General features: G+C 35.7%; 3 protein-coding genes and 1 long non-coding RNA gene across 6 annotated transcripts; 1 reads left to right on the forward strand and 3 right to left on the reverse strand.

Annotated features, from left to right (window-relative positions):
• Positions 1 to 312: 312 nt before the first annotated feature.
• LOC128670033 (thialysine N-epsilon-acetyltransferase-like) lies at positions 313 to 2,841 on the reverse strand. The gene is made up of 5 exons (XM_053745384.2): positions 2,521 to 2,841; positions 2,247 to 2,425; positions 1,259 to 1,310; positions 929 to 1,140; positions 313 to 570 (listed from the first exon to the last, which is right to left on the reverse strand). The coding sequence occupies exons 2-5, from the start codon at positions 2,331 to 2,333 to the stop codon at positions 400 to 402; spliced, it is 522 nt and encodes a 173-aa protein (XP_053601359.1). The 5' UTR covers positions 2,334 to 2,425; positions 2,521 to 2,841; the 3' UTR covers positions 313 to 399.
• Positions 525 to 2,439, forward strand: LOC128670034 (uncharacterized). Its single transcript, XR_008404719.2, has 3 exons — positions 525 to 642; positions 979 to 1,149; positions 2,359 to 2,439. It is a non-coding gene; the product is annotated as an uncharacterized LOC128670034 (long non-coding RNA).
• Positions 2,842 to 2,972: 131 nt separating the features above from the next.
• Positions 2,973 to 5,192, reverse strand: LOC128670032 (thialysine N-epsilon-acetyltransferase-like). 2 transcript variants are annotated; one of them, XM_053745382.1, is made up of 5 exons: positions 5,116 to 5,192; positions 4,843 to 4,964; positions 4,221 to 4,272; positions 3,902 to 4,113; positions 2,973 to 3,440 (listed from the first exon to the last, which is right to left on the reverse strand). In XM_053745382.1, the coding sequence occupies exons 2-5, from the start codon at positions 4,927 to 4,929 to the stop codon at positions 3,252 to 3,254; spliced, it is 540 nt and encodes a 179-aa protein (XP_053601357.1). In that variant the 5' UTR covers positions 4,930 to 4,964; positions 5,116 to 5,192; the 3' UTR covers positions 2,973 to 3,251. The 2 variants fall into 2 exon arrangements, with proteins under 2 accessions (XP_053601357.1, XP_053601355.1); XM_053745380.1 differs by lacking the exon at positions 5,116 to 5,192 and having other exon boundaries at positions 4,843 to 5,109.
• A 1,181-nt stretch (positions 5,193 to 6,373) lies between these two features.
• On the reverse strand, positions 6,374 to 12,522 carry LOC128670031 (zinc finger protein 729-like). 2 transcript variants are annotated; one of them, XM_053745379.1, is made up of 10 exons: positions 11,746 to 12,522; positions 10,829 to 10,951; positions 10,424 to 10,659; positions 9,760 to 9,879; positions 9,574 to 9,674; positions 9,260 to 9,459; positions 8,789 to 8,941; positions 8,079 to 8,203; positions 7,415 to 7,489; positions 6,374 to 7,228 (listed from the first exon to the last, which is right to left on the reverse strand). In XM_053745379.1, exons 1-10 carry the CDS (start codon positions 12,330 to 12,332, stop codon positions 7,149 to 7,151), a joined length of 1,800 nt encoding a protein of 599 aa, XP_053601354.1. In that variant the 5' UTR covers positions 12,333 to 12,522; the 3' UTR covers positions 6,374 to 7,148. The 2 variants fall into 2 exon arrangements, with proteins under 2 accessions (XP_053601354.1, XP_053601353.1); XM_053745378.1 differs by having other exon boundaries at positions 8,079 to 8,219.
• Positions 12,523 to 12,823: the final 301 nt, after the last annotated feature.

Below are 12,823 nucleotides of genomic sequence, written 5' to 3' on the forward strand. Positions count from 1 at the left end.
GGAGCACAATGTAGCCTACGTTAGCCCTAAATGTGACATACTTTATAATTTTTCACATAATTACGCAAACATAAACGATTGAGTTATTAACACAGAATCTCACGTGAAGCGCCCGTGTTTCTGTAGTGATTGTGGTTGTCAAAAAAAGAGTCATCTAATAAGTATTCAAGTGACGCATTATTTAGACGGCGCGTTGTGTCATAAGTCAACAAGTCATTTAAAATGTCAGTCAGCCCTGAAAACATTTTGGACAGTCGTGCAATAAATGCAATACAAAACCGTTGTGGAGGTCAAAGAGCGAAATAATACTAGTTTGCAATGAGAAAATATTTGTATATTCATTTGGATACCTAACTAAATTAATTTGGTATAGTAGCTAATAGACGCCCACAGTTTTTCCTATTTTTCGAAAATGTCCTGCATGATGTCGGGGGTGAACCGCAGTCGGTAGTAGCGCCAGTCCAGCGACTGCGCCAGGTTCACGGCGCCTCTCTGCTCGTAGTACACGCACGTGGGGTTCCACTTAAGTAGGTGGAAGTCTAAGCGATAACACCCTAACCTTACGGCTTCCTGGAAACAAAATATTATCACCACCCTAAATAAAATTGCAGCAACCAGTTTAGAAAACAGCGAGCAAGCGTGGTACACAAACATTTGTTTAGACTATCCATAGCATATGAATTGAATATAAACCGTTTTATTACAATTCATGTATACATTATAAGTTGAGCGCAATAACGCTTAAAAAATCAATAAGTACAACTTATGCTAAGCATTGTCAGCCAATATATACCTTATGAACACTTGGAGAAGGTGATAGATGGGGTGCAAGATTGATAGTGAAATAAAAGGTATCATTAATGATCATTGTAGATTATTCGTGGAAATGTAACTAAATGAAAGGTAGGTATTTAACGAACGTGCTTGCCTTAGCAACAGAACTAAAGAGTTTCTTGTTGATCCCTCTATACCTCTCAGAGGGTCTCACATACAGGTCCTCCAGCATCATAGCGCGGCCCTCCCACGAGGAATATGTGGGGTAGTACAATGCATAGCCCAGGATGGCCCGGTCCGACGTGGCCTCTGCTACTTTACAGTGAAATGCTGGAGGCTGGATCCCGAAGCCATGAGTTTCCAAATCTGGTATAGGTAGGTATCTTTAGATTTGAACTAAATTATTTTAGAGCATTCACAGAAAAGTACAAATTACTGCTATAGTTTAGGTTTGCATACAAATCATTTTGAGTAGGTAACTTACCTTGCACAGTTAATCTCGGCCCTAGTGAGTCATTGATAGATTTAGCTAGTTCCTGAAAACCAATTGGCAACGTCAGCATCAAGCGATCAATAGCTTATGGGGATTAATTATTTGGTCAAAGTAAAAAGATGTCAGCATAATATTAATTTGGTCAGCAAATAATCATTTCGTAGGCAATTAAAAAATTCAGGGTGCAATTCGCGTTGGTTGATCGATGAGACTATCCAATGCTGACGCACTGGATCCGCTAGCATACGACGGTGTAAGCTTATACCTACCGGTGTCTGAGTATGGAATAGATGTAACTAATTTAATTTACATAATAATTTTAATTTATAATTTCTTTCATTATTAATTTTTGTTACTGTTTATAACTCGCATATGGATTTAAATCTGGAATTTAGTATTATTATTATTATTCCGCAAAAAGTCGTGAATAATAGTCAGTAATTTAAATATAAGCAGGTCAGCTAAATGATTATTTGGGCAGCATGATATGACCAATAATATTTGGCCAGCAACAATTGCTCAGCAACTGCAACAGCAACCCAAATGTTGCTACTCAAATAATCATTTAGCTGGCCATTTCTTGCTGACCAAATCTTGTTGCCCAAATTATTATTTTGCTATAAATGATGTGAAATGCACACTAATTTCGATATATTTGCTGTATGTTTACAATTACCATTATTACGACACTACTGAGCAACTCTGAAATAGTATTTTAAGCTACACATAGTTACCTCCTGCAACCTTGAAACATCTAATTTCAATATATTTGCTGTATGTTTACAATTACCATTATTACGACACTACTGAGCAACTCTGAAATAGTATTTTAAGCTACACTTTAAGCTAACCTACATAGTTACCTCCTACAACCTTGAAACATTCAGCTATACAACAAAACGTTTGAACCTAAACTAGAGCCAAAACTATATTTATGTAGGTATCTATTATAATGTAATATACTCCAGAAGTTACTTACTTGGATCATTCCGGCCACTTCTGCCATGTCATTTTTAGTTGCATGTCTGATTTTAAGGTCATCTTCTTCAGAGCTTTCATGGGACATTATTATTGAACCTTCCTTCTATCAGGTGCGCAGCGTGGCGAGTGTTGCGATATACTGAGCAATAGCCACCGGCCCGCAGCACTGCAGATTACCTATAAGTATTGAACTGCGAATGCACAATTTTTCTTTACTAGCGCGAACAATCATCACAATTTAAAGGAACATGTTATAAAATAAAGGTACTCACTATAAAAAATAAAAAATGATAAAAATATGTATGTTCCGATTGTGATTCTACACTTCACTTTTTAGTTTTAAGGCTCCGTCGACCTTTCATTCAAAATTTTACACATTTGCTGTATATATCAGAATTGTTTTGACAGTTTTTAACCATAAAGCTAAAAGAAAAACATTTTTTCTTCATAGCTGATTTGTACACGATTTACACTTATTTCACCATAGATTTAGCTACTGGATGCAGTAACACAAGGTCAGACCAAGGTTTTAAAAAAAATTAAAACATACCTACTTAGGTATCTATACAATACAGGGTATACTTTTGCAAATTGTATCTCTGTGCAATGCAAGTTTACATAACTTTTAGACAGTTAAATTATTAATTTAAATAATAATTTGTAATATTCATAGTCATTTATAATAAATAGTCTGATGAAGAAAATATAAGAGTAGACAGAGAAAACTAATTCAAATATTTTATTGAATAAATTTTCAACACAGTTCGACAAACCCTGCACAAATATCACAGTACACAGGTACTGAAATATAAAAAATATGTACAAAGTATTATTATAATAAAATACACAATTGAACACAGGTAAAAGGTACATTTATACTATAATTTATTAAAATGTGATAATTATGATAATAACAAAGAAGAGATTAAATAAAAATAGTGTTTACAATAACTAAAATCAACTTTGATAATGTACTTTAAAATAAAATTGGCATAACTACACATTAGTTTTGAAGTTCATCATCTGAATCCTTCCCCGCGGCCAGTAGCAAAGGGTCTCCAGTGAGGCGATAGTAGCACCAGTCCTCGGACTTGGTGAGGTTCACAGCACCCTTCGATTCGTAGAATGCGCGAGCTGGGTTCCATTCCAGCACGTGGAAATCCAAACGAGAACTGCCTAACTTGATGGCTTCCTAAAATAAATTTATGATTTAATTTACCGAGTGAGCGAGGTCTAACATTCTCTTTGGGTCACATATAAATTTTTTGTATGTATGTTTGTAACGCGATAACTTTCAAACAGTTGATTCGATTTTGATGACATTTCAAAGGTATGTAGGATATGAATTATTTACCAATAGAATTTTTAAGTTTGTGGGGCATAAAAATCGGTTTAGTCGTTTTTGAAATATTAACAATTATATAAAAATGTATTGTGTTCACGAGATCTAAGTTCACAGTGAACAACTAGTATTAATTAACATGGGGTTAAAATTCATTATCCAAATAAGACCTTCAGAGGCATATTTTCTAATTCAATTTCTATCTCAAAGTTACAAGCCTTTGCATTACAAACCTTTCCAAACCACTGCTGAGAAAAACAATGCTAATAAACTTTTTGTTACATTAATAGTTCTTTAAAGGTGAAAAATACCTTGGCTACAGAATTAAACAGCCTCTTGCCAACCCCCCTTTTCCTCTCTGAGGGCCTCACGTACAAGTCCTCCAGCATCATAGAGCGGCCCTCCCATGTGGAATAAGTGGGGTAGTACAATGCATAGCCCAGGACAGCTTGGTCCGATGTGGTTTCAGCTATCTTGCAGCGGAATGCTGGAGGGGAGCTCTTGAACCCATGAGTTTCCAAATCTGGTAATTATATTAATATGTGATAGAAGTTTGGACTACGATTTTATTTTTGACATCTAGGTAGTGTGGCGATATGTATTAACTGCAAAATTAATTATTTTTCATACCTTTCACAGTTAGTTTTGGTCCCTCTGGCATGTTTTCAAAGTCTGCCAGTTCCTAAAATACAAAAATACAGTGTATTTGTAAAACTTAGAATAAAATAGTTTTAACATTTTAAAGATATTTCTTAGTAATAGTAAATTGTTGATAAGATTCTGACAGTATTTGATAAATTGATGAATATTCGAGTAGTAACAAAATTTTACAATAATCCCCAAATTTTAATTGATAAATTAAAGTGAAATTTAATTATTGTGTTTAATTATATACATAGCTTCATATATTTTATTTTTTACCTAGGTAGTCGAATAGCCAAGCACGAACTACAGACAGTGGAACTTCACATTGTAAAGTGCAATACTGACGAGAAAATAATCTTCAATCGTTTAACAAATTATTTAATACTAGCTGTGCCCCGGAGCTTGAGAATTTCGGAATGAGAAGTACCATGTGTTATTCCAGGTTATATTTTACCCATGCACCAAATTTTATGACAATCGATCCAGTCGACTCTGCGTGAAAAAGTAACAAACATACATACATACACATATTACAACCCATAAACTTTGGTATTTATAATACCTATTAGTAGGATACTTTACTATTTGAATTTTATAAGATCCTTACTTGTATCATTTCGGCGACCGTTGTCATATCTTCTTTAATCGCATCTCTAATCGTAAGGTCGTCATTGTGAAATCTCTCCGTCGACATTTTTTCAACACGTTTTTTATCACAAACACTGCAATCTGAGTAATCGCAAAGAAAAAGTGAAATTATAATCTATCCAACATCGAGAACGCAATTTTGCGTTGAACTTGAAATTCTTGAGTTTGTTAAAAACTAATTAATTATAAAAATAAGAAAAACCTAAACGAAACGCACAAAAAAACTACCTACCTTAATATTTTTATCATTCGTTCAAATCAAACAAAATCCGCCGCCAGCAGCACCACCCTCCCATCCGTGTCAAACAATGTTACCAATTTAAAAATTAATTCTCCAACAAACAACAAAAAAAATAATGTAAAAGTCACGGAAAGTTATAGTAATCAAAATGATCATATAGAATTATAAATTTATTCGTATAATAAAAATATTTTATAAAGGTACATGAAGTATATGCTACAAAATGGCATGTTCATAAAATCTTACTGTTTATTGAGTTCTATGAGTCACATAGAATCGAAATGATATGGGAAATATGATATAAGAAATTAAATACATAGGTATTTAATTTCTTTCCCAAGATTTTTGTAAGATTTTTGTCTACACTCTTATCCAATAAAAATGTTAGAGACAAAAGATTATAGATATTTTTGAATCTGAACTAACCCAAAAAACTATTCATAAAAAAGTAAAGCATACTCACAGATATAAAAACATTACATTGAAGCATACTTTAAGCTAAAGTATGTTTTGTTACTATCGTGCTTGGCAGTGACAAAACGTGAAATAAGATACTTTAGCTCAAAGTATGCTTTATCTTCTTTATGAATATATAATAGGGTAAAAGGTTCAAAAATTTTTCATCATCATGTTCCTTTCTTCGTTGCTCTCTCTCTCTCCAAGGCTAATCACTTCACTTATCGATATACGACACGACAACGCCCATTTTTTCCCCCTATTTTTAATAATATGTTTGACAATGTTTCTTTTTTCTTTTTATTAAGCTATAAAAATACCAGTCTCAATGGAAAACCAACACAATGGCAACACTTAAAAACTAAAAAACGTCAAAGTGACAATGACAAGCGTACTCTTTTTTTCTTTCCATATTTTGCAAAGAAAAGAAACAAAAACGTATAACACCTATCATTTATTTATATTAGGTATAATGTGCCAAGTTGTACGAAATACGGATTTAATAAGTACCTCGTACAACGGAGTACCTACTAATTCCATGGCAAAGCCAGCATCTTATCAGTCATATTGTTTCAGTCTCATTAAAGTTATCAATATAGAAATAATCTCTCGATAATAATTACCGCTCTCGAAAATATGCGTTTCTTCTACAGATTTACATTTCCTCAATGCGTTCACGAAACTTTCGACAACAATGCATTCCGCGGTAATAGTGGCTATCTTGCAAATTCAGAATTCCGAATACAATAAAATATATATACGAATATAATCATAATAAAATAAAAATCATAAGTATTAAATATGTGTTTATTTCATTTTATTTATAATAGACATTGCATCTCTGTACCTCTGTACAATATAAAATTAAGACTATTAGTCACGATTAAATTGTAATCGATTGTAAAACTTGTGAAAGAGTGTCATGTGTAAACCATGGAATTAGTACGAAGTACTTATTGAATCCATAGAAAGTACTCATTAAAAGACATAATTCCACGCATGTTTTATTTTTAACAACGCAGCAAGGGCGTAACTAGAAGTTAGTTGCCTCGGGCATACACATAATTGTAATCCTTTAGCCTTTTAGAAGTGCGAAGTTTACACTGATAAAAACGCAATGGAATCTTAGTATAAAAATAAGTTTACCTATTTAATTAAAATGTAGTTTAGTTCACTATGGTACAGTTAATGCGTTCAATCTAATATTTACAAATTAATTTATTACTTACAGACGGTAATAGTAATATCATATGACTATAAAGTGAGTAAAATAAATGTGAAATTAATGTAAAATCTTAAACAACGAAGAAACAAATATTGAGTGGATACCAAGATATATACATAATATGAACTATTCATGTCGCGCACGAACATACGTAAAATTATTTAAACGCTCTTTAAAGTTGTATTCGCATAAACTTTGACAGAAACTAAAACAACTTCAACATGGAAGAAATATAATAATGTAACCGTGATTTGGATATCGAATTCAAAATTTGGCTATAAATAAAAGTCGTGGATGTGTATTATTAATTGTGAATTCACAGTATAGAATATAGAGTGTGATGTCAATGGAATTCCGATCGTAGGTTGAACTCCGCGTAAGCGCTCGACCACGACGCGCTCGTCGGGCCGGTGGACGACGTCGCTGAAACATATGTCGTTATTAGATACAGTTTATTTGTTGGTAGATCTAGCGCATTAGAGACAAGCGAACATTAGTTATAATTAAGATAATCATTCGAGAGCATCTAAAATAAAATTTGAAACAAATAATTTAGGAGTTCTTTATACCAAGAAGAAAATTAAGAAGTAGGTACATCATTGAACTTACATAAATGAGATATTCTTTTCTGCGGCGTGACGCTCGCAAAGGAGTCGGGGCTGCGAATGTCTTTCGAGTCTCCATCTAAAATTATTTTTTTTTAAATATTCAGTATTGGCAATGACGTGTAGAAAACAAATTAGGTTGATTCGATAAGCTTCGTGATAACTATTATTATTATTTCTCTAGTACTGTTTTACTCTCCTTTTAATAAAAAGGGGTATTATTATTAATTGCAGCCGCAACTGAGTAACCTTAAATCTACACATTGGTTGACAGTTTAATTTCACTAGTGTGAATGCTATTGCTCGCCACTTAACGCGGTAAGCACCTAACGCGTAAATATCACTTCAAATGCTTTTAGGAGACTTGTATAAAATCTGACAGGTGAAACAGTGATATTATCCAAAACGATAACAAAGGATTTTTGAAGGTATTGCGATTATTAGGGAATGATTATTTTTGGTCCATAATTTGGTCAAGTGTCTAATTAATGATGTATAAATATTATGATAACTTTTTCATATTCAAAGTCATAGTTATGGTTATTAATCGATAGGTGTGCAGGTTTCCTCACGATGTTTTCCTACATAATCATACATGAGTCAGATAGGTTGGTATACAAACTCATGACGGCTTCAATAAACAAGAGATCGGAGAGACCGAGGCCCACCTGACTCGCGCTGCGGCCGCGCGGCCTGCGCCTTGAGCAGCTTGCTCATGGTGTTGCGCGGCGTCGGCGGCGGCCGCTCCAGCGCGCGCCCGTGCGCCGCCGCCGCGTGCCGCTCCACCATGTATCTGCGGCGGGGGCAGCCTGACCTTTACATCACTTTGGACTTTTTGCACACGCTCAGTCCGTGATGGGGCGGAGCGCGGGTTCGCTGTTTACACCTCACCATCGAGTGTAGTTGTCGTTGCGTCACAATGGCGCAATGTGATTGGTTCACGGCGTCCCGTTTCGAATCGACTCGATGTGGTGAGATGTAAATAGCAAACCCGCACTACGACCTCTGAAAAACTTTTCGAGTATTCATATCGCATATGTTTCATACGACTTCCTCAAGTATTTGTATTTTGTATGGAACACTTTTTTTCACGATTTCTGGGTTACGAAATTAGAAAAGTTGTTTAAGTATCATGAACGCATGTAGACAAAAAGTCTAGTGATCGAAAAATCACCTTTATAACGGCGGTGCTCAAATTTGTGAAATAGTAGCTTTTGACCGCGGCTCCATTCGCGTGAATTTTCCACGAAAACAGTTCTTGTTTCCGGCATGAATTGTACCCTATATATTTCTCCGTAATTTTAACTACATCTATGCAAACTTTTGCTTATAAATTTTGTATCGCGCTAGAAATATTCGCCACGTTTCCATCACGTACCGCCTCTCGAAGCGCTCCACACAGAAGGGGCACCGGAACAGCCGCCGACGCGGGGTCTGCTCGGCCAGCGCCCCCGCGCCCCCGGGCGCCCCCGCGCCCCCCGGCGCCCCCGCCGCCGTCTCGTGAGACTTGCTGTGCGCCAACAGGTTGTAGCTACAAAAAAACATTGACGAATTCAAGTTTGATAATAAAAAGTAATATTGAAACACTATTATGTCGGTTCACTTCGTGCGCACGATACTCCCAGATAGGAAGGGATAGAAATTTAGTCGATTCAACCAATTCCCGTATTCATATTAAAGTTTATAAAGTCCATTTTGCACTTCAATTTTAATCAATCGCATGCCATTTCTTTTCGGGTGAGAATGGTTTTGAACCAGTTTCACAACTCTATCAATACAGATCAAATAAAACACGATCAGACTTGTTAAATTAAACGAATTTAGGAATTTCTTTTCGTGATAAACTCACCGTTCAGAAAAGCGTCTCCCACAAACACCACACTCGTGCCTCTTCTCTCCACTGTGGACTCTCTTGTGCCTCTTGAGGTGCGACCGCGTCATGAGTGCGAGTCCGCACACGTCACATGCGTGCGGCTTCACACCCGAGTGCGACAGCTTGTGCATCTTGAACGACGACGTGTGGATGAACGATTTGCCACACAGATCGCACTGAAATTAAATGGGCTAATTAAAAAACATCTGTGCAAGCCAGTATTTAGCACTTTGAAATCCAGTCATGGTCTAAGCCTTAAATTTTGTTGAAAGTTGATAAAAAAAAATAACCTGATAGTTAAGTTTCCCGGTGTGTATATTGTTATGCCTCTGTAAAGCCCCTTTTGATGGGAACAGTTTATTGCACTCTTCGCATTTCCAATCACTGATACCTGTAATAAAATGGAGAATATTCTGAAACATTTAATTTAAAAAACCGCTGCATACCTATGGGTAGATGACAATTTGTACAAGTACCTTTATGCATAGCGATGTGTATGTCGCAAGCGCGCTTGTGCTTGTAGTGTGCGCCGCAGACCTCGCAGATGTAGGGCGGTTTTGAGCCGTCGTGCTTCTGCTTGTGCTGCTCTAGACGTACTGGAAAACCAAAAATATTATTGACAAAGCTCGACATATATATTTTTTCCTAGCTATTTAATGCCTGGGCAAAAACCTCCCCTAACTTCCCCCACGCAAACAATATTGTAAAAATGAAAATTAAGATTTTGGATAACAAGATTCTGAATTCTAATCAATCGGCAAAAATTGAAAGTAGCTATTTCTATGTTTGACAAAATTTATCAAGAAAATAAAAGAAGAATGAAGAAAAGAAAACATCACGCTTTTTTTGCAATAAAAAAGAAAATTTGACGCCCCTGAAAATTTTAGCTCTGGTCACTTGGCCCAAATTGTTACACAAATCCATAATATTTTCTGTAACATTATTTTTACCTACTTACTAACGAAATGGCGGGACGGCATCGACAAATTTCTACCTGGATGGCCAGAATTTGCTATGGAGAGAGATGAGTGGAAAAATAAGGGGGAGGCCTTTGCCCATCTAGAATTCAAAGAAGAAACTAAGATTCAAATCACAAAGCGCAATATTCGTAAACTATTAGTATTATTTTCAAAAGCTCACCTAACGAAGTATACTTGGCATTGCACTGATCGCACTGATGTAAAACTTTGTCTCTCTTCTTTTGGCCAATCCCTTTAGTCCGTGGTCTTCCCCCAATTAACACCTTACGTTTCCTCTTGCTCTCTTCGCCACTGAGTTCTTCGTCGGGTAAGAAATCACTGTCACTGTCTTCATCGATGTCATCATCATTTATTGGTTCCATTTTGAAAACTGTGTCCAAACCATTACTGAATTCTCTGAAATAAAATGTTGTTTATGCCTTCAGATTTAAAAGACATGTGAAATTGTTATTTTAAAGTGTAACCTACTTCTCCCATGGGAGCTGTAGTTCAGTTATAGTTCAGTGCAACAGATTTCAAAAATAAATTTGTAAGTTTTTGTTTACAAGTTGGTAGTGATACATACCCATCATTTGAGTCTTCTTTCTTGATATCTCTAAGGATGGTGTGAGCGGTGAGCTGATGAGTTGACTCGGCGAGTCGACCGCCCTCTCCACACAGACCACATTCATTACACTCCCAACTTCCACTGAAAGAAAAGTAGAATTATAATGAGTGTTCTTCCTCTCCAGAAAAGAATTGCCATGTAGACAACTGGATTCTGTATACCTTATAGTATTTGGTTCATTAGTTTTCATCATCTTGGATGCTGTATGCCCAAATAATGGTAATGGTGGACTAAAATTGTTTGAATAAATGAAATTTTATTTATTTAAAATTCTGCTTACTGCAAAGTGCAAATACCTTTTTTTTATGGTTTTTAAAATATGGATTGGATATCGATCATAATGATTTAAAATATGGACAATTAACAACAAAAAAAAGATCACTTTATTTCACTTTGTTATCTATTCTATTCAAATCACTTCACTTGTCTGCTGTTCCACGGCAATGCCAAAAATTATTTTACTAATTATAATGTCACTTCACAGAAAAATATAGAATAGTTAACTACACTTCAGGGGCACTCTGGTATCATTTACCAATGTCAATCAAAGTTTTTTGCACAGTGGTGGCACCTATATTGATGCTCCCACTCCACAACTTGGATAATACTCACTGATAATGGCGACATCAGTGTGCACTTCCACCAGTCTCCCACAAGCCAGCAAAACTTGACACCGGCTTGGAAATTCAAAAAGCACCAGTAACAAAGCCAAAATCTTAAGCGGCGAAAAATAAAGCTTTATTATTATACAGGGGCCAGGGGCACTCTGATATCATTCAGCAATATCAACCAAGATTGGTTGTTTATTTTTTGCCGCTTTTTGAACCACAGTGGTGACACCCACATTTGTGTTTCTATATCCTCAACAAACTTACCTTTCCACATTTTTCTGCTTGCTGTGTGCTTTTCTTTTGCTCAACGCAGACACTTTTTTCCGTTTCCCAACTTTCGGTCCTCGTTTTTTCTTGATAACAACTAAAGGTTCATTCTCTGAATCATCATTTAGATCAGGATATGCATCATTGTCAATGTCTTGATCAACCTCATTCTTCACATTGTCCAAACGAATTGGTTGAGGTAAATAAAACAATGGATTCTTACTAATTATAGCTTCAAATGTTTCCTTCAGCTTTATATACTCTATTTCAGCTTGTTCGAGAATATTGATGAGCTCGAAACAAGTTTTGCAAATGAATTTGACAAATTTAGAAGAAAAAGTCAGTTCAGTGTTAGTAAATTTACTGAGAAAAGCGTGCAGCGAGATGCCTGAGGCGTTTGTATGGGTGTTGTGGATATCGAAAGTTTCCTGGCTTCGTGAGATGCATACTAAACATTCATGGGGCTCTGGTTTTACCACTTCCATGGGAACATCCATTTCCATCTTTATTTCACCCTTGTCATCCCCTTTGCCGACTAAATGGTCTAATTTATCGTGTGAGTTCATTGCACTTGATTCGGCCATCTCAATTTTTACACACAGTATTTGCGGCACACAACATATATATAATAAATATTCACAAAATTATGAATCACATTTTTGGCTGCATATATCAAAAAGATATATACCTAGCTAAACTTTTTATTTCGTAAATTGAATTAAAATATTACAAGAAAATGACAGACGATGATGATGAATTTGACTATACAATAGACAATATTTTGTCTCTGGCTGGATGGCATGTTTGACATTTTACTTTTTCTGTTCTACCTTGAACCATTGAATTGAACCGTATACATATACAAGAATATTAAAACCAAATACTCGTATTTCTCATGGTTATAGCGTGGTTGTAGTCATTACGTGGAATGAAACACACACAACAATTTTCTTGGCATTAAATGGAGGGGTTTTGCCATTGCCTTTTCCATTTCACACACAAGTTGATAATCAACCAAAGTACCTCAGGTTTCCTCCTGATGTCTTCCATCACCGGAAATTAAATTTACCTATGA

The sequence above is a fragment of the Plodia interpunctella genome, chromosome 5, assembly GCF_027563975.2.
Source record: "Plodia interpunctella isolate USDA-ARS_2022_Savannah chromosome 5, ilPloInte3.2, whole genome shotgun sequence".
Taxonomy (NCBI): domain Eukaryota; kingdom Metazoa; phylum Arthropoda; class Insecta; order Lepidoptera; family Pyralidae; genus Plodia; species Plodia interpunctella.